Below are 22,441 nucleotides of genomic sequence, written 5' to 3'. Positions count from 1 at the left end.
CAGTGTCCAGAGCAAGTATGGTGGGTCTGACACACTGGTGTCAATGTGTTCTTTTTTCCATTTCCAGGAGTGTAGTTGGTGCGATGAATGGCAAAAAAGTAAATTAATGCAGATAAGTAGGAAAAACAAACCCATAATGTTTGCTTCACACAGTCATGTTGTTTTAAATATCCAGGTGTAATGTTGCAAAGTGACGTGAAATGGAATGAGCATGTGGAGACTGTGGTAGGGAAGGTGAATAGTCAACTTTGGTTTATGGGGAGAATTTTAGGAAAGTATGGTTCATCTGTAAAGGAGACGTCATATAGGATGCTGGTGTGACCTGTTCTTGAGTACCACTTGAGTGTCTGGGATCCATATCAGATTGGATTAAAGGGAGACATTGAGAGAGTTCAGAGGGAGGCTGCTAGGTTTTTTACCAGTATGTTTGAACAACATGTAAGTGTTGTGGATGTGCTTCAGGAATTCAACACTATTGAGAAAATTTAGAGAACTGGCATTTGAAGGTGACTGCTGAATGATTCTACTGCTTCCAACATAAATTGTGTGTAAGGACCATGAAGATAAGATACAGGAAACTAGGGCTCATGTGGAGGAATATAGGCAGTCATTTTTCCCTTCTTCTATTTGTGAGTGGAACAGGAAAGGAAATAAATAGCAGTGGTACAAAGTACCCTCTACTGTGCACCATAAGGTGGTTTGCAGAGTATCTATGTAGATGTAAATGTAGAACTGTTTATCTCTTTGAACTGAGTGACAGTCAAATGTCATGTTCAGTTAACTAGAACTAAGGAAAACTTATGACTAATAATACTAGCCCACTGCTGGATCTGAGCTATGATGATGCTGCCATCATAGTCAGCTACCACAGAATGGGGCAAGGGGCACTGCATTCTGACATAAATAGACTTACAGCAGCATAAGTGTATGGAACATCATGAGGGTGTGTCATCACTGACATCTCTCATTAGTGACTGTGTTTCTCTTATGAGGTACCAACTTTAAACTGGGACCTCACTCTTTGACACCGTAGCATGCGAATCGTTCCAATTGAGAAATACTCACTCCAGCTCAAATGCTGTTTGATCTCATATATGATTGTATTTTCGTTAGTAAACATTGGTGTGGTACTAAGCCGAATGCTTTTTGGAACTCCATAAGCAGTGCATTCATCTGAATGTCTTGATTCATGGTTTTCAGGCTGTCAACTGAGAGAAGAACAAGTTGGGTCTTGTATGATTGATGTTTTCAGAATCAATCCTGATTGGCATGGAGAAGGACATACCATTCCAGATACTTCACTGTTTGGGCTCAGAATTTGTTCTAGGGTTGTGAATCACTTTTGCTACCCTTTTTGAAGACAACTGTGACCTGTGCTTTCTTCCAATAACTGTGCATGGGGTTTTGCTCAAGGAATCTATGGTATGTTATGGTTAAAATGGATGCTAGTGTGTTAGTAAGAATGTTGTATACAACAAAAAAATCAAAAACTCTTCCAGAACAAGTACTTCTGAAGCTGGCCTTCCAATACATAACTAGATGCTTGACATCTGTCACAAAACCATTTAAATGCTACTGCCTTCTCTCTTACTCCTCCCCCCTCCCTCCCACTCAACTGTTGAACAGTGCCTTCTTTTAATCAAATGTTTATTTTCTCTCACATTTTTTCTCTCTCCATATGTATTTCTGCCACATCTTGCTCATTTATCATCCTATTCATTTAATATTTTATTTTCCATTCTGTTTACTCACTTATGTCTCTGTTCTCTCCTTTTCCATTTCTGCCTACATCCTACAGCCTTTATCAGCAAAAGAGAGACAGAGAAACACATATTATTCATACATGAAAGCAAAGCACACCTCACGCACACGTGACCATAAACTCTGGCAGCTCAGGCCAGAATGCAGCTATCATGTGGGATGGCAGCAGCAATCTGGCAGGGGCATGGAAGGGAACTGGATAGTAGTGCATGGGAGGGCTACAGAGGAATACTGTCTGGCAGAGCGTGCAGAGACTAGAATGCCAACAGGTGCAGTGTCAGAAGGCTGTGGGGAAGGGAGGTAGAAGAAAAGGAGAAAAAAGGAGAGGGGCGGGGAAAGATGGGCAGGTGCATGGGCAGAGGTTGACAAACAAAGAGGCTTGGAGAGAGAATGGGGAGGAGATGGTAGGACACAGTGGGTGGAAACTGTTGGATGGAGGGTGTGGGGTCAGTATGTTACCATAGGTTGAGGCCAGAATTCAAAGTTGACGGCACTTTCTTTTATCTTTAGGATTCATTTGTTTTATAAACATTTGTACTGTGAACTAACTATGTAGCTTGAATTCTCAATGAACTGTCAATTCTGCACTGCACATTGTGATGTCAGATTTCACAATAACACATTTTTCACATACAGTCTGTGTACGATGCCAACTTTCAGCAACTAGTCCTTATTGTATATGCACTACAATAGATTCTGTAAATGTTTGCATATGAGCGATGATTTATATCTTCCTTTGATATGCTTTTTCCAACTAATCTTAGGTAATAGTATATGTACTTGTTCGTAATACTTCATAGCATAGCCTTCTTCCATAGGTTAATACTGAAGCATGCTGCACTGAGAATGTCACATAAAATAATATGCACGAGTGTGTCTATGGTCACCATCAATGTTTAATCATTTATTATGTACGCTCACAGCTTCTAACATATCTCTTATCAAACAGAAAAGTTACACTTTTATCATAAGTGTGTATCAGGATTAGATTTCAATACTGTGAAATTAACATATCTGAGAATTATGTTCTCTGTATATCATTAATAATTTCTCCAATCGGACTTTAATTGTTATTAGCATATCTTCTTATTCAAACTATATAAGACAAGTGCATTGGTATTTGAAAGCCACCTAATGCTAATATTTAAACACTTGAGAACCGATAAAACTTTTTTGCTCTCTTACATTAGCAAGAGAACCGTCTTCAAGAACATCTGGCAGAGGCCATTGCTAACTGCTGCAGATGGGGCAACAACTGCCATGAATTTGGTCGTCTAGGATCTATTACACCACTTGTTGGTTACATGGCCTCAAAGGATAAGGCTGTTCATCGGACCACAGCTTATGCCCTTCACCAGCTCTCAACTGATCCATTTAACTGCATCACTATGCACCAAAGTGGAGTTGTGCCGGTAGTGTATTTACTTAAGTTTAAATTCAGATAAATGATAGATTGTATTAAGACAGACTCTGTTTCAAGTAATAGTTTTAACCCCTTAACATAAGGTCCCAAGTAATCTCATTGTTATTATTTTGACAGAAACTTAAAATCCAGAGTACACGTATCACTTGGTATGAGGGACTACCACAGCTGTGATAATATGTTTCATCAGTTGATGAAAACCACAACAGCTGCATTAAAATGATTTTTTAATGAAGACTAGTTTTATGCCATTGTAGACACAGCTTCAGTTAACAAACTGTTGACTTAAAGAAAATGCAATAACCATAATCAGAATCATTTTAAAACAAAACACCAAACTGATAAATTTGTGACTGACCTGTGAGACATATGGACCTTCAGTATGTAACATACTTAAAGCTCCATAAGGGTAAATAATAGTCCCCTACCTTACAGCACATTATTGTCACATAGACAGAATAAGCAAGCCTCATCCTAGGAAGACTGCACAGCAGTGCATGCACAGAAACCAGGAGAACTGAGTTAGTGAGCCAAGAGCCATCAATTAATACAAGAAGCAATGGCAAAGAGCCAAACTAAACCAATGTAAACATGTGGCTAAGCACTGAAAGAGAGGGAAATCCCATTAAAAAAGACAGAGAATAAGAAGGAGAAAAAGAAGAAGAAGATGTCATGACAGCGGGTGTTAACAGCATTACAAGCATATTGTGAAAAGGAAAGTTGCTACTCACCATATAGCAGAGATGCCGAGTTGCAGATGGGCACTACAAAAAGACTGTCACAAAATAACTTTTGGCAAGTAAGGCCTTCATCAGAATTAAACAGCAAACACACGCATACACACTCACACAAACACAACTCACACACACATGACTGCAGTCTCAGGCAACTGAGGCCTCACTGTGAGCAGTAGCACCAGTGCATGATGGGAGTGGCAACTGGGTGGGAGTAAGGAGGAGGCTGGGGCAGGGAGGGGGTGGGATAGTAGGGTAGGTATGGCAGAGAGTGGTGTGCTATTGGGGAGTGTGGAAGGATGAGGTAGAAAGAGGGTAGGACAGCTATGTGCATGCAGGAGGTTAGACAGAGGGAGTGGAGAGTTGGTGAGGGGATAGCAGAAAAGGAGAGAAGTAAAAAAGACTGGGTTCAATGGAGGAATGAGGGCTGTGTTGTGCTGAAATTTGAACAGAGAAGGGGCTGGTTGGGAGAGGACAATGACTAATGAAGGTTGAGGCCAGGAGGATTACAGGAATGTAGGATATATTGCAGGGAAAGTTCCCACCTGTGAATTCAGAAAAGCTGGTGTTGGCGGGAAGGATCCATATGACAGAGGCTGCAAAGCAGTCATTGAAATGGAGGATGTCATGTTTGGCAGCATGCTCAGCAACAGCGTGGTCCACTTGTTTGTTGGCCACAGTTTGTCAGTGGCCATTCATGCGGACAGACTGTTTGTTGGTTGTCATGCCCACATAGGATGCAGCACAGTGGTTGCAGCTTAGCTTGTAGATCACATGACTGGTTTCACAAGTAGCCTTGCCTTTGATGGGATAAGTGATGTTTGTGACCAGAGTGGAATAGGTGGTGGTGGTGGGAGGATATATGGGAAAGGTCTTGCATCTAGGTCTATAACAGGGGTATGAGCCATGAGGTAAGTGGTTGGGAGCAGAGGTCATGTAGGGATGGACGAATATGTTGTTTAGGTTCAATGGATGGTGGACTACCACTGTGGGAGGGGTGGGAAGGATAGTAGGCAGGACATTTCTCATGAAATATAATAGAAGCAGTCCCACAAAAGGCATAAGCAGAGAGTAAACATAACACATAATAAGTATGTTTACTCTCTGCATATGTCTTTTGTGGCACTCTTTCTATTATCTTTCTATGGCTTAACTTTTGACTTGTTTATGTGATACTTTGTCAGGTTACGTTGATATCTTCTTGGTACTTGTAATGCTATTAACACCAGCTATCATGTGTTTTGGTCTGTACAGGGGTTTTCCTGTCTTCCAGTGCTTACCCACATTCTTACATCACTTTAGTTTGGCACTTTTCCATTGCTTCTTGCATCAGTTGATGACTCTTGGCTTACTAGATTGGCTCTATTCGGTTCTGCAAATGCACCAATGTGCAGTCTTGTTAGGATGGGGTTTGCTTATTCTGTCTACATGACACTAGTGTAGTTGGCTGCTGCCTGAGAAGATATACCACATATTTCCAGTAAGCCAGTTTTGAGTTGGAGATTCTTTCTATGGTTAGGATCACAGTTCTTCTTCAACTTCTTGTTTCTAGAACTAGGTCTTTCTCTGGTTATTTTATTCTTGACAGTTGCGTACTTTGTGATGCCAGTTTTGTGCTGAAAGGTAGGGAACTTCTAATACTTACCTTTACAGAGCTTTTAGGATGTAGTATATTGAAAGTTTCATATATCACACATGTCAGTCAGAATTTTATCAGTCTGGTGTGTTGTTTTAGGATAGTTCTAATTACAGTTATTGTGTCTTCTTTAGGTCAACAGTTTGTTAGCTGAAGTTGTGACTATAATGAAATGAAACTGGCCATGATTAGTAATTTGATTTGGCATGTCTGTTGTGGTTTTCATCAACTGAAATGTCCAGAGTATAATCCGGCAACTTAAGAACAGACCTTTGAAAAAATAAAACCTTGTTTATATACATTTCGGCACTGACAGTTATGTGTTTGGTCACTAGAGAGCATCCAGTCCTACATTTATAGTCTGGGTGTCATATTTTGGTGAGCAGCTTTGGATACTCAAAAACAAAATTTATGCTTTCAGTTTCTGTCCGGTTTTGTTATTAGGCAGTGCTTCCAAAAATAGATACCTATAGTGATCCTGAGTTTGACATTCAATTTAGCAGCTCAGAAAGTTAAAAAGAAAGTGATGTTACTTTACTGGAAGTGACAACAGTTGCTAAGATGACTGAAAGTGCTTACCATGGTACAGGATAAATATGTCTACTGTGCTCCAGCCAGCTCCTCCAAGATTTCTGTTGTGAAATACATGGCCCGACTTAACATCCAAACAGAAACTATAAAATGACTATGTTCCAGAATACTTTAATCAACATCCAATGCATGAGTTTACTTGAGATTTTATTAATGTTGATCTTGAAAAATTTGTGATTAATTATTTTGGACTTGAAAAGCTACCTTCATGTGTCTAAATGTAATGCCATTAATTAATAAAAAAAACATTAATTTTTGGAACATAACCTGTAAAAAAATCAGTATGTTAAGAGGTTAATAAATGAACCTTAACTTTTAAATGTGAAAGGTATTTCATAACACTGAGTATTTTATGGCCTATCTAAAGGTATAAATGCAGTATTTTTAATTCCCATCATCATCAACTACAAGTTGACTAAAATAACAATTAAAACTTGATACTCTGAAACCTCAAATCCAATGAAATTGATAAAACTGTGCCATTAACTTTACTCAGATCTTGCAAGCCACTGAAATCAGTATTCACTTTGCAGTAAATGTACTTCTTAATGGTAACTGTGGTTAATAACGAAAATCTGTTTAAAACAAACTATGATTTTCAGTGAACAATGACTATGAAAGGTGGTCGAGTGGTGACACTAGATTCATATTTGGGAGGGTGGCAATTCAAATCTCTATCTGGCTTTCCAGAGACAGATTTTCTATGGTTTTCATAAATCACTTAGGGAAACAGCTGAACAGTTTCATCACAAAAGAAACATCAATTTTCAAAAGAACAAGGTAAGTTTGTGCTTCTCCCTAATAACTTTGTCAATGGAGGGACATTAAACTCTAACATTTCTTCCTCCCTTTTTCACTTTTATTCCATTGATTCTGTTGTTAAAAAGGCATTATCATATAATGTACAGAAGTGTGAGAGACGTGTCCACTGTAATCATTATGATACTGTGGTGTTTTCACATTTTACTCATATCCCTGCAGATATTATTTCCTGGGTACAATGAATAAAGTGACATTTTTTACCCCTGAGATGCAGTAAGCATATCTGAAGTGCCACAAGATAATAGTCATATCATATTTTCAATCCACGCAATGAGGAGACATGTATTACAGGTCGTACAAAGATTAGCTGACTGTAAATGACAATACTGAGATGAAAACTGTGCTTGCATATGATCAGCATATGCTGATGCTGCAGTCAGCTGGAGCTTGTGTTCCAGTCTCCATGAATGTGTTTCAGTCAATGGTGCTGGAGGTGGAAAAGGCTCCCATTTCATCTAGGACCAGCTCTGACAGCACCGAATCCAGGGATATGGATCTCCCAGGTGTCTGAAGTTGTATTCAGACAGCTCCAGGGGCAGTGGTGGTTGTCCCAAGGTGGAAGCCACTAAGTGTGCATGTGGCTGGTTGGCGTGTTGTACCGTAATGACATTAGTGACATTCACCATGAACATTTGTCATCCCAGGGAAGCTCTGACACATCAGATATCTATCTTGGGACTCTCTCAGAGGTGCAAGCGCAAACCTCTGTGCCCAGCAAGTAGTGGTGGTGATGGTTGGGCTGGCATGGGCATGCTGTAGGTCTCAGGAGGTGCAAGAGGTTCAGTCAAATGGCCATGCAGCACTTCTACCAAAGTGCCCCCTTGTATCAGTGTGGTCGTGTGTGAGGCTAGAAACTGCATCAAGACCTCAGCCTTGGGTGCAACTGACAGTGACTTGTGCATCTGCACCTTAAAGGTGTGGACAAAGGATAAATAATCTGCTTCATCTCTTGAAGCAGGGGGTTGGAGGAGGGGTGTGCCATTGTCAGGTACACTATGCCAGTCTCAGAGCAAACATCCTGTGCCATATTGGATGAAAATAGGAGGCCGTTGTCCAAAATGATAGTTTCTAGGGCCCTTTCAATGGTGACTATGTTCTGCGAGTGCTTATTGCCTCCACTGATGTGGTATTTTACATTTGAACCACATAAGGAAACTTGGAAAATGAGTCTATTACAATGACCAACATATCTCTCTGAAAAAGGAGCTGTTGAAGTCCAAATGGATGCATGCCCAAGAGCACTGCTATGTTGGCCATGCATGAAACCATTGCACAGCTGATGGCAGTGTGGATACATAACTCTCACAGGAGCTGGCTGCACTCTCAAAGTGCTGCATGATGCTGGGCCATTAGGCATGCTGCCTTGCAAATGCTTTCATGCATGTTACCCCTCAGTGATCAGCATGCAGGAGCCTTATGACATGCTGACACAGTGGCAGCAGGATGAGCTCGGCATTCATCATCATCCAGTGTCAGCCCTACTTTCTAGGGAAAAATATCTGTGGAGTTCTGGAGGAGAGTGGAGTGGAAGGTGTTCGACTAACCTTGACAAATGTACTTCATAACATTGTGATAAAGCCTTCATTGGTATCCTTCACAATTACAGATGCAGTGACAGAAATCTCTTGTAGTCAGTTTTGGAAGGTGTCATCTATTTGAAAGCACAGTGTTTCCCAAGAGTGAGGTGTGGGACCAGAACATTAGGTAGCCTGAATAGGCCATCAGCATTGGTGTGTTGTGCTGTTGGTCAATAGTCCATTGAATAATTGTAATTGTTGAGGAACAGGATGTAGTATTGTAGACATTTTTTTAAAAACTGGTTATTAGGACCAAATAAGGAAATTAATGAGTTATGGTATGGTATGAGGAGAAATTTGATGCTATAAAAATGTATGGAATTTTTGGAAACTAAATATGTTAGTCAGGCTTCCTTGGTTTATTTATTTATTTAGCAGTTGGCCTGAATTGAGTGTTTCAGACACATGTGCAATTATTGTTCATGCCACTCCATTTCTGAGAGAAACAATAGTCCTGATGCCATGTTGAGATGGATCAGTGGCCATGGTAAGACATTTTGATGAGTTGAAGGTCACCAGACCAGGAGCAGACTTGGGGTAATATTTTAACTTGCAAAAAGTCTCCTGTCACTGCTGTGACCATTCACATTTTGCCCCTTTCTTGCATAGATTATTAAGGGGCCTGGCAAACTTGTAAATTTTGCACAATAATTTATTCTATCAAGAAATGACTGGAAATCTTTTGAGTTCATAGGTGCCAAGATTTTTTTTTTTTTTTTTTTTTTTTTTTTTTTTTTTTTTTTTTTTTTTTTTTTTTTTTTACATCATGTATTCTATGGCTTTCTTATATTGCTGGGTCATTAGAAGTCCTTTCCAGTTCATTATGCAGCCAAAGGATGCTGCTTGCTCTTGAAAAAATTGACACTTTTTTATGTTCACACTTTTTTATGTTCACACTTTTGTATGTTGTTGTCTGGAACAGAACACTTAAGTCCACAAGATATTGTTCTCCTGTAGCACCACTTACTAATATATTGTCCAGATCACTGACTGTGTTCAGAACATTTTCAATCAGCTGCTCCAAAATCATTCGAAATTGCTGGTGCACTAACAATTCTGAAAGGCAAACTGCTGTATCTGTATATTCGTAATTGAGTGGTGGTGACCATGCACTGGTGGGATTGTTTGTCTATTGGCAATTGTAAATGTGCTTCGGATAGATCAATTTTAGAGAAGTACTGATAGTCATGAGGTCTTTTGGCCTTGGATTTAGATATACATCAACTTCTGCTTGGCACTTATAGTTGATTTGAAGGCATCATAGACATGTAGCGAGCCACTCGGTTTTTTTGTAACACTACCAATGGTATTGCCCATTAACTGGATACGACAATGTGTGGATGTATTGCTGAGCCAGGCAATCTAATTTGGAGTTGAGGTCATCTCTTAATGCTGCTGATGTTAGTCTATCTCTGAAGTAGTGAAGGTGTACCCTCCCTCCCCCAGGGGAGAGATTTATGAGGGAGGGGAGCAGGTCAGAAGAAAGCAGGATGCAGTCAGACTAACCAAAAATTTTATGATCTTCTTACAATTAGCAAATACATTTTTTGTACAGTTGGCAGCATAGGCTTTGCCTGATGCATCATCAGGTTACTGCTGACAACACACATTCTTCAGTCTACTCTTTGCATTCTCAACTCAGTGTTATGTCTGTTGTGCTCTGCAGAAGTAAGTATTATTTTCGTTGGTTTTGTACGTTGTGGAGATGTCTGGTAAAAGAAGATTGTATAATGAAGAATACATTAAGTATGGATCACTGGGGTAACCCACACTTACTGCATCAGTTGTCCGGTAGCTCATTGTACGTCAAAGTTAAGCGGGATGCTAGGTGCCAGCCCATAACATGTTGTTCAATCAGCCCGTGCTGGAAACCAGGAGCCAAGCTAGGACACCAGAAGCCGGCACCTACAGACAGTGTCGACAGCTGTGCGTCCAGAGTGGTGCATACAGCTGCCATCCAGCTCCACCAAGTGGAAATATCTATTTTTTTTCCCACTGTTTGTCTAACTGGTACCAACTTGGCAATGTACAAGAATGATGTACTGAACATGTTTGTGTTTTCAGTGTTAAGTGATTGTATTTTTACTGGCATAGGGCCAAGCTGGACATGGTGTTGAGGGTCTGTTAATAAGGCCTCAACCTTTGCCGGCCAATCTGCCTCCATTCCCCACCTACAATGCCACCACCAAAGAGTGGGACTCATGTGAAAAATGTCTAGGGCAACACTTTACAGCCTTTTGGCTAATAGACCAAACTCCATTAAAGCTTGTGACAAAGCAAGCTGGGATCTTTCTACTTCCTCTCTTGTTTTGCCATCTGACTCCTTAAATTCATTTTATTTTCATTTTTGCCTAATTACCACTAACATACATGAGTATAATCTGCATTTCCATAAAAGAGAAAGGTTGGCCATCAATCTTAAGGAATATAACACCAGGTCTAATTTTGTGCTTAGTTTTGTGTATGTAATTAATTTCCTAATTTATTTCGACTATTCCTAGTTAACCCTCAAGCAGGCACACTGATTTTCGTAACACGAGCAGGTGTGTGGCACACTTTGTACACATATAGTCAAAAGCTGTCATTATGCTACCAAGGGAAACAAAAAAAAAAGTTCAAATGGCTCTGAGCACAATGGGACTTAACTTCTGAGGTCATCAGTCCCCTAGAACTTAGAACAACTTAAACCTAACTAACCTAAGGACATCACACACATCCATGCCCCCAAGGGAAACATGTATGAGCTAAATCACAGTTTAATTTTAGTTTATTTAAACAACAATACAAGGAACTTATACTAAATCAGTAATTTACTATTTGCTTAAACAAGTAAGAAACTTTCATATCATTCTATTGCTGCAGCTGACATAACAATCTATTCCAACACTTTTTTAAGCACATACTGAATAAAAACACTTTTTCATTGCAATATAAAAGGACAAAGCCTTTATGTATTGAAGAAGTATCAGTTATCACAAAGTTTCTTCCATCTACACAGTTAATTGTCTTGCGCATTTTTGGGAAATGCTTTACACTTCTCACATGTATACACTGTTTCTACATGTCCTTTGCAAACAAAGCAATAGCATGAGCTACAGCTTACAGAAGTAGATGTGTTTCTTGCTCATCCACACATCACACACTGACCTCTTTTCATGCTGGTAGACTCCTCAGTTCTTTCAGCATATTGATCTTTCTATTTCATGAGGAAAACTGCAATGCCAGCAGGAAGTGAAGGACTATTAGCTCTTTCCACTAGTTGAGGCTTCTTAAGAGACAGTGCTAAATCTTTCAAGAAAATTCTTCTCTTCTTTTTTGTATTTGTCTCATTTGCATGTAAGATTATTTGAGCATTGATTCCTGCTATATCCATTAGAGCATAGAACACAACCAATGGCCATCTTCTTGTCACATGTGCAACGGAATATGCACCTCCTCATTGATAGACTGTGTCGACTCCTCCCTTTGTTATATTGTAATCCAAAATTATATCTGGTTTACCCGTAACTTCATCAATGGTTCCAAAATCACGCATAGTTGAAAGGAATAGACCTGCCTTGTTTTGTTTCAGCAAATACGAAACTAGTGTCATATCTGTTGTGACTCGCCGATCATTCAAAGCGCCGCTGCACAATTATGCGCGTCCTCTACGTGCGGTGCTGTCTGCCAGCCATGCAGCAGCTGCGCCACCTAAGCGGCCTGCCGAGCAGCGGCCACTAGACTGGGACTCAGTGCTCATTCGAATGCTAACATGTACACATGTCTTGCTTGTTAACTTACTCTGTGACTTATATGTGTTGTGTCGTTCTGAAATATATGTGTTAAACTTGACGTTATAACAATTGGCGACGAGGTAGTGGATTTTTCCTTTTCACCGTTGACCCACAGGTTTCCATGGCTACTGTTGAGCAACTATTGCAAAATCTCGTTGAACAGCAAACGCTTCTAACAGCAGCGATTTGCGATTTCGTCGCGGCGTCAAATGCGGAGCGTTTCTCATCGTTGGCTATACCTCCTTTTCCTCCTTACGACGAGACGGCGGAAGACTGGTCTGATTATGAAAAACGTCTTTGACAGCACTTCTTGGCATTTCATGTCATGGACGAACAACCATGTAAGTCTCTGTTCCTTTCCTGGATTTCACCTCAAATGTATCGGTTGTTGTCGCAATTGGCTCCTTTGAAGGACCCTGCATCTTTGTCCTTTGCTGAAATGTGCTCACTTCTGTCTGTCTATTTTCAAAAGCAAACGCATGTGGTAGCCTCTCGTGTTGCCTTTTATCATTGTCAAAAACAACCGAATCAATCCTATCGTGCTTGGGCTGCTGAACTTCACGGCCTCAGTCGAAAGTGTCAATTTGTTACTGACATTCACAAAGAATCCTATGCCGATTCCATGGTACGGGATGCTATTATCCGGTCGGCGCCCGACAAAGAAGTTCGGCAACGTGCCCTTCAGTTGGCAAATCTGACTCTAGATGAAGTTCTCTCCATTGCGCAGTCTTTTGAAATTTCTCGCGCTGCTGGGGCGCAAATAGAGGCGTGGGGTGATTCCAGGGAAATACAACCTCTGTGCGCTGCTGACGACGCGTGTGGTGCGTCCCCGCCGGCAGATGTGGCCGCAGTGCACTCCCACATGCAGCCTCGGCCTAACCGTAAACAACCCGCTAAGAAACTGCAGCAAAACCCACGGCAACTTCCTTCATGTCCGCGGTGTTTTACGAAACATTCACGCGAGGATTGTCCCCAACGTTGAGCTGCGTGTCACAATTGCAAAAAGAAAGGTCATGTGTCTTCCGTTTGCAAATCCGACCGCATACATGATGTTCATGAACATGACGCTGATTCTGATTGTGTTGTCTGTCAATTGCACTTCTTCCCTTTCAGGGAAGTTATTCCTCACTGTCCAAATCCTTGGTCGAGATGTTCGCATGCAGGTGGATACCGGTTCTGCTGCCACTATAATTAATTCTCAGATGTATCTTCAGTTGGGTTCTCCACTCCTATCACCTGTCACTCGGCAATTACGGACGTACAATAAACAGAAGATTTCTCTCTTGGGACAGTTTCATGCTGAGGTATCTTACAAATCCGTCATTCGCACTGTTCCCATATTTGTGGTCAACCAGAGAAGCGCAGAAAGTCTTTTTAGTTTCGATGCTTTCGCGTTTTTGGGTTCTCCATAGATGACTCTGTCAATATTGTCTCTGATGCTATTCCTTACGCTCAACTGGATTCCTTGTCGACGACGTTTTTCGTCCCTTTTTCCTCCTGGGTTAGGCTGTGCAAACGACTTTGAAGCTCATATCACGCTCAAACCCACTGCTCGGCCTAAGTTTTTTCGGGCTCGGCCCATTCCTGTGGCCCTTCGTGATCGGGTAAAACGGGAGTTGGATTGTCTCATTACTTCAGGGGTCTTGCTTCCTGTCACTTCCAGTGAGTGGTCCTCTCCTGTCGTTGTCGTTGCTAAGCCAAATAGTGATATTCGTCTCTGTGGCGATTTCAAGGCCACTGTAAATGCTCAATGCCTCATCAACACATACCCTATGCCCCGTCCTGAAGAACTGTTGACTAAACTTGCTGGAGGCCAGTATTTTTCTAAAATTGACCTGTCAGAAGCTTATCATCAACTTCCTCTCGACACTGCTTCCCGGTAGTTTCTGGTCCTTAACACGTCTTTCGGCCTCTATCAATACCAACGCTTGCCATTCAGGGTTGCTAGCGCCCCTGCTCTCTTTCAGCGATTCTTGGAACAATTATTGCTCCCTGTCCCTGGGTGTATCAATTACATGGACGACATTGTTGTCACTGGCTCCACCACTGAAGAACATCTTCAAAATCCCCTCACACTTTTTCATGTCTTATAGACTGCCGGTCTTAAGTGTAATCTTCAGAAATCACAATTTTTTTCAGGCATCTATCACGTACTTGGGGTTTCAACTCTCTGGGGATGGTATCCGTCCGCTTCAGCAAACTGTCACTGCGATCGATGCCCTTCCTCGCTCTACATCTGTTAAGGAACTGCAAGCCTTCTTGGGGAAAATAGCATACTATCACAAGTTTTTACCGTCTGCGGCTTCAGTGGCTGAGCCGTTGCATCGCCTGTTGCATAAAAATGTGCCTTTTCACTGGTCCGTGTCATGCGATGCGGCTTTCCAGAAATTGAAGACTATGCCTGGCTACTTATCGACCTGGCCAACATCTTGTTCTTGCCACAGACACCTCTCAATACGGGGTCAGTGCAGTCCTTGCGCACCATTTTTCTGACTGTTCGGAACAACCCATTGCTTATGCCTCCAAAACACTCACGAATGCTCAACAAAAGTATTCTCAAATTGAAAAAGAAGCTTTGGCCATTATTTATGCTCTTCATAAGTTTAGTGTTTTTCTCTATGGCTCAAAATTTCATCTTGTTACGGATCACAAACCACTTGTTTCGTTGTTTCATCCATCAACGTCACTTCCCAACAAGGCTGCACACCGCCTCCAGCGTTGGGCTCTTTATTTGTCTCGTTTCAATTATGAGATTCATTTCCAGCTAACAGCTCAACATGCAAATGCTGATGCTCTGTCTCACCTTCCCATGGGTCCTGATCAGGCATTTGATAGGGACGAACTTTTGTGTTTCCACCTGGATGTTGCCGAGCAGCGGGTTGTGGACGGGTTCCCCATCACAGGGAACAGGCTGGCAGCTGCTACGGGTTCTGACCCTACCCTCTGCCAGGTTTTACGCTGTATTCAGAAGGGTTGGCCAGATCGCCTGTCCGCTGAGACTTCTGATCCATTGCGGGACTACTACGCTTTGCGCTACCGCCTCACGGCTAGGGATGGTGTTATCCTCCTTTCCACTGACGATGCTTCACCGCGTGTTGTGGTACCTGCATCTTTGCATGCTTCGGTCTTGTGCCTCCTTCACCAAGGGTACTGGGGTGTGTCTTGCACAAAATCTCTGGTGCGCCGTCATGTATACTGGCCTGGCATCGACTCTGAAATAGCACACATGGTCGCTGCCTGCGGCCCTTGTGCGTCACTGGCCACTGCCCAGGAGTCATCTTTGTCACCGTGGCCTTTGCCTGAGAAGCCCTGGGAGCGTATTCATGCTGACTTTGCGGGACCCTTTTTAGGTATTTATTGGCTCCTCGTAATTGATGCCTACTCTAACTTTCCTTTCATTGTCTGTTGCACGACTCCTACCACCGTGGCAACCACCAGTGCTCTCGCCCGCACTTTTTCTTTGGAAGGCCTCCCCTCTACTCTTGTTACTGATAATGGTCCGCAATTTGCCTCTTCCGAATTTGCGGATTTTTGTGCTTATCACAGCGTTATGCATGTCACGGGCCCTCCGTTCCATCCACAATCCAACGGTGAGGCTGAACGATTGGTCCGCACATTTAAGGCTCAGATGCGGAAACTTCTGACTTCTTCTGCTGCTGATGATGCGCTTCTCCAGTTTCTGGCATCTTACCATTTCACCCCCATGGGCGACCACAGCCCGGCTGAGCTCTTACATGGCTGACAGCCCCGCACGCTACTTCATCTTCTGTGGCTTTCCACCTCACGGCCGCGGGTGCCTTCACTTGGTCGGTTCATTGCCGACGACCTCGTCTAGGTACGGATATATGGCAGGCGGCCAAAATGGAGCCCGGGCCACATCTTACGACACCGTGGCAGACGCCTGTATGAAATCCAGATGGACACGGGTGTTGCAGTGCGTCATTCGGACCAGCTTCGGCCTCGTGTGCCGGCAACGCCTGTTCCAAATGCCACTATACCACCTTTGGCTCTACCTGACGCTCGGGATCTTGGCATCTGTCAATACTCACAACGCAGCCCTCTCACCATCATCGCAAAGCCAGCTCAAGAACGGATGCCACCAGGAGACGTGCCCATGCAGGAACCGGATGACCATCCTCTGTCAGAGCAAATCTACTCACCTCCTCCTCCAACGGACGCCGACACATCGCCCAATGGGCAGATTGGTGCATGGGGCTCCAGCAGATTCGACCCCTACGTCTCCTGTCATCTCGACCCATTATCATCGGGGACACTTCAGTCCGTACGGGAAGCCTCCTCCTCGAGACTTTACGGCGAGTCAAACAGCGCCTATGGACGTTAGCCATCTCCAGGACACCTCCATCAAGGCTAGTGCACCAATTTCAAAGGGGGGAAAAGTGTTGTGACTCACCGATCATTCAAAGCGCCGCTGCACAATTACGCGCGTCCTCTACGTGCAGCGCTGTCTGCCAGCCATGCAGCAGCTGCGCCACCTAAGCGGCCAGCCGAGCAACAGCCGCTAGACTGGGACTCAGTGCTCATTCCAATGCTAACGTGTACACATGTCTTGCTTGTTAACTTACTCTGTGACTTATATGTGTTGTGCTGTTCTGAAATATATGTGTTAAACTTGACGTTATAACAATATCATTCTGAAAACCAAATAAAGATGAGTTGCTAGCCCTACATTTCCCAGGTAAAAACTTCTTGTGGGATCTCGCATTTGTTTTCCCTCTATGTGCCAATGCATGTTAGAAGCTTTTTCAAAAGGGAATAGGCTAAGGTATAGCTAGTGTACCAATTATCCATTATAACGTTTCTTCCAAAGTGTTCAGCATGAGTAACTAGCCTTCTTACAATTTCACAGAGAGAATTAGGAACATCGTATGGTCCTTTATGTTGTTTTCCACAACACACTTCAATATTACTAGTGAAGAATGCTTTAGCAACCGCTAAAACAAAATTCTTTATGCTGTACTTCACTTGTTTTTTCGGGATATACTGAACAAAAGAACAGCGACCCCGGAAAGCTTGCAACTTTTCATCTACTGTCACAAATTGTCCTACACTATAAGCATTCCTGCACCTCACCACAAAGGCATCTGATACTTGCCTTATTGCAGCAAGTTTATCAGTTACTCTTATTTCTTGCCTTGTACTCTTGTTGTCAAAATGGATAGATCATAAAAGGAACAGAAATCTTCTGTAGTTCATCACAGCTCTCGTAATGTCCACATCTGCTGCCACAGTTCCATGACATTTGTGTGGTTGGCTTTCTCAGTCCCAATGAGATACAGCAATCCCAATAATGCCATTATTTCACACCTTCTAGTTCCCTTAGCATTCCTTTCTCTGGTATATTGTACACATTGTTTCTTAGATTGAATGTATATGTTTGTGTATTTTACAATTTCATCAATCATTTCCAGGCTAAGTATTGTCCATAAAGCCTCCGTTTCACTTGTGACTCCTATGGCAACACGTGTAGTTCCAGGGAATATTTTCACAATATTCTGTCTTTTTGTTTTCGAAGTCACATTAGGACATATTTTATTCCATTTACAAGTTTAGTCCCTCCCAATAAAAATACCACCTTTGGAGAGGGGCTCTTCACTCATCATCTGAATCATGGACTTGAACAGAATCTTGAATTGTGGTCACTTCATGTCATAAATTCCTCTTCTTCTTGAGAATCATCATCGTTTTCATTGTCTGGTACCGTACAGAGTTGAACTCTGGATCCTCGTTGAGTAAACAATCAAGTTTGTTGTCTGTCAGGTTTGATCTCACTATGCACAGTGATATAACCACTTGTTATGTGTTACCTTTTAATTCAATTAAAAAGGAATGGAATAAAAGTGAAGGAAAAATTACTTACATGATAGGGCACATGGCATACTTTGCACACTGAGATGACACACTTGCAGTTTATTTTAATTTACTGTAGCTCAAGTGAACCTATGGCAACACAACTTCTCACTATGCTAGCTTAAACAATAATGCAGGAATAGGTAGGAGCTTGCTATTGTAAAACAATAATGGAACTGTGCACTACAATGTTATTTGTAGTTGGTGCATTTTATACCACAGGCGCGCCCGCTCGAGGGTTAATATCTTTTGTTATAAAATGAAATCAGTATTTGTTTCATGACTTTGATTCTATTGTTGACTTGCAAACAAATATAAATTCTGTAATAATTATAAATATTTTGAAGAAGAACTACTAGGATTCTTAAAGTATTTATTTGGCTCTATTTGAAAACATATTAGCAAAACCAGCTCCTAATTAATTCCAAAATAATTACCAGGTTTGTCAAAAGTATTGTTTGTATAACTATATCTGTTAATTTCATTATTTAAACAAATTATTTGTGGTAGCTGAAACTGTTAAAAAGAAGGAATTTTTCAATGTATTCAGTTAATTGAATGAGTTATGTTTTAATTGTAATTTCTGCATCTTAAACAACGAACAATGTGTAGTTTCAGTGCCTATTATTGTGAGGTTATATAAAGGCCTTGTTTTTGACCCAGAGACAGTCAGTCCACCGATGATTTTCAGAGGGAAATTATGCACTGTTTCAAGTAACAACAATGCATCAACTTAAGAGTGGAATTAGTGTAACACAAATAGGCCTTGCTGTGGGTTAAAACAATGACAGTGTCTGTTCAATTTATTAGAGAAATAGTGTCACATGTTCCTTAAAATTCTGCAGGAACTGTGAACTGTGTGGTTAGGATTTTACTGCTCACAGATGTTCAACAGCAAATTATTGTAGCAGTATGCTGATGTTTGCCTGCAACCTATTAATGAGGCTCAACATTTACCAGTAGTGAACTGGCTATATAATTATGTAATATTGGGGGGTAGTGAACAGTGAAAGTAAAGAACTGTGAAATGCATCTTTGCAACTGTTGGCTACGTCATTTACAGTACTCAGTGTTGAACTTCCAGCCTCCATTTTTCAGCAAGTATAACAATGCAGTACATCAAAATCGAGGACTATCAACGCAGAAATAAAGCAGATGAATGTCACAAGCTCTTTCTCTGTTGTGAATATCCCCACAAATGAATCACATGTTTGGGAAGTTAGCACGCTTCTGGAGCCTGTATTTCTGTCATTTGATTAAATATGTTGTTTCTTGATTCCTATCTGACAAGCATACCCACGTGATTTCCGAAAGAGTGAAGTTTTATCAGTGCAGAAATCAACCCCATAAATCTTATCACACTTGGGCTGTGGAAATGCTGAAGTTAAGTTGTAAGTGTCACTTTATCACTAAATGTCAGTAACCTTATGTAGATACTATGGTTAGACATGCTACTATATGGGTAATCTCAAATAAGGAGCTTTGACTAAGTGCATAGCGAATAGAGGATCCTCAGTCATAAGAAGTACTCAAGATTGCAAAGGCACTTGAAGTTTCTCATGTCACTGGCAATCAATTAGATTCCTGGGCTGATATAGCCACAGTCAATTCAGACAGCAACAGGGAGATGCAGCCTAGCATGGCCTTGGAAGTGAAGGTCATGGTGGTGCAGTGTATTCCATACAGACACAGCCACCGCAGAAAACTTTCCACAAGTCCCTGCCCTCTTGCCCAGCCTGTTTTGTTCAACACAACCAATCAGCCCACCTGCAGATTGCGCATCATGCTATAAGAATTGTTATATTGCAATTGTAAGAACTGCTCGGTGTGCTTCAGTGGCACCATTCACATCTCAACCCCTGGACATTAATATTATTGGTAGAAGTTTTTTCCCAAGTAAAACAAAACACTCCTAATCTCTCAACATGAGACAATTTGATTAATGTAGTCAGTGATGCTTGTGGAGGTACTGCAACTGTTTCTAATAAACTGTTCAGTGATATGTGTAGTGATGGGATTCCCTTAAGCCTTCAGGTGGATACAGGTACAGCAGCCTCACTACTGAATTCTAATACTTACCTAAGCCCTCATTCCCCTCAGCTGTCAACTACTTTATGTCATGTTGTTAGTTACAATAGATAGCACATTCTGCTTCTTGGCCAGTTTACTGCAGAAATGATGTAAAAACCAGTGGTTTAGCCAGTTACTTTTCTAGTAATGGACAGTGCAATTGCAGAAAATTTGTTTGGTTTGGGAGCTTTCCAGGCTTTTGGATTCACAGTCTCAGATTACATTCATTTAGTGTCAGATCTTGCACCCTGTCAAGGGTTGGGTGATTTATGCAATGAATATTTGCCCTTTTTTGCCCAGCCTCAGCAAGGCTACTGACCATGTAGCACACCTTACTCTCAAATCTAAGGTGCAACCCTGTTTTTTTTCCTGCCAGACCTGTACCACTTTCACTTTACACTCAAGTGAAGGAGGAATTATACATATTGACAGCTTGAGGCATCATGGAAGCCATTTCGTCCAGTCAATGGGCTACACCCTACGTCATTATCAAGAAGCCGGCGGGCAAACTGTCTTTGTGGTGACTTTAAGGCAACAGTCATTTTACAGTGTGTGGTTGATATATATCCCATTCCTTGTCCAGATGAAGTTATAATGAAGCTGGTAGGCCGACAATATTTTACAAGACTCGATTTTTGGAAGTATATTTACAGGGTGACAATTATTGAACTATATGAAATAAAATCATCATAACTTCTGAACGGTTTGCTTTAGGATGTTCAGAATGCATGGTTGGCCATGGGACATCGTGGGAATTAGTATGATTTGGTTTAGTGACAAAGCCCACTTTCATTTGAATGGATTCATCAATAAGCAAAATTGGTGCATTTGGGGGACTGAGAATCCGCATTTCATGATCAAGAAGTCTCTTCACGCTCAGCAGGTGACTGTGTGGTGTGCAAAGTCCAGTCCTGGGATAATCAATGTGATATACCTTGATGGCATGGTGACTGAACAGTACTTAAAGGCTTTAGACAATGATTTCATCCTCATTATCCAAAGCGACCCTGATTTTGACAAGATGTGGTTCATGTAAAATGGAGCTCAAACACATCAAAGCAGGAGAGTATTCGATGTCCTGGAGGAGCACTTTGGGGACCACATTCTGGACCTGGGGTACCCAGACGCCACTGGCAAGGACTTCGTTGGCCACCATATTCTCTAGCTCTGAACACATGTGACTCCTTTACGTGGGGCTATATTAAAGACAAGGTGTACAGCAATAGCCCCAAAACCATTGCTGAGCTGGAAACAGCCATTCAGGAGGTCATCGATATTTGACTTGTCAGCGGGTCATGCAGAATTTCACTATTCGTCTGCACGACATCATCACCAATGATGGCAGGCGTATCAAACATTTAGTAACCTAAATCCAAATATCTGTAGTGACATTTACGTGTTGAATAAAGTGTGTGCATGCCACAGGATTTGTGCTTTTTTTCATATAGTTCAATAATTGCCACCGTGTACAAGTGCCACTTGATGAAGAATAACGCCAGCTTCTTGCTGTGAATACACTGTACGGGCTCTACAAGTACAACCATTTGGTTTTTAGCACTGGAAGCACACCTGCCATTTTTATTTGGAACAGTTTATTCAGTGTATTCAATGTTGTATCAATTACCTTAACAACATTGTCGCTACCAGTCTCACTGCCAAGGACCATTTTTACAACCTTCAACTTTCGTTTCAGACCTCTTGTGATGCAGGTCTTAAGTGTAATTTGGAAAAGTCACCTTTCTGCCAAACCATCTGTCATATACTTGGGACACAATATCTCTTATCAGAGGACTCAGCCAACTGACAGCCACATAGCAACATTGCAGATCTCACAAGCCACTCAAATGTGAAGGAGCTTCCAAGCATTCTCAGGCAAAGTCGCATATTACTGCAGGTTCCTCCCACAGGCAGTTTGGTTTCCTATCCTCCTTATCAGCTGCTTAAAAAACTTGTGACAGTTGAGTGGGTCCCTGCCTGGACCTTTTGCATTAAAGGTTAGGTTAGGTTAGTGGTGTTTAACGTCCCGTCAACAACGAGGTCATTAGAGATGGAGGGCAAGCTCGGGTTAGGGAAGGAAATCGGCCGTGCCCTTTCAAAGGAACCATCCCGGCATTTGCCTGAAACGATTTAGGGAAATCATGGAAAACCTAAATCAGGATGGCCGGAGACGGGATTGAACCGTCGTC

At 41.8% G+C, this 22,441-nt stretch overlaps 1 protein-coding gene across 1 annotated transcript in view; it reads left to right on the top strand.

The window, feature by feature from the left end:
• LOC126484978 (armadillo repeat-containing protein gudu) overlaps positions 1-22,441 on the top strand; it is a gene marked incomplete at its 5' end in the record, with an annotated part of 199,433 nt that overhangs the window by 156,492 nt on the left and 20,500 nt on the right. The window contains one exon of the mRNA XM_050108583.1: positions 2,952-3,173. Coding sequence (XP_049964540.1) covers positions 2,952-3,173 — 222 coding nt within the window. The remainder of the gene's footprint in view (positions 1-2,951; positions 3,174-22,441) is intronic.

Source organism: Schistocerca serialis, chromosome 6 (assembly GCF_023864345.2).
Source record: "Schistocerca serialis cubense isolate TAMUIC-IGC-003099 chromosome 6, iqSchSeri2.2, whole genome shotgun sequence".
Lineage (NCBI taxonomy): Eukaryota > Metazoa > Arthropoda > Insecta > Orthoptera > Acrididae > Schistocerca > Schistocerca serialis.
This window is presented reverse-complemented; position numbering and strand designations above follow the sequence as displayed.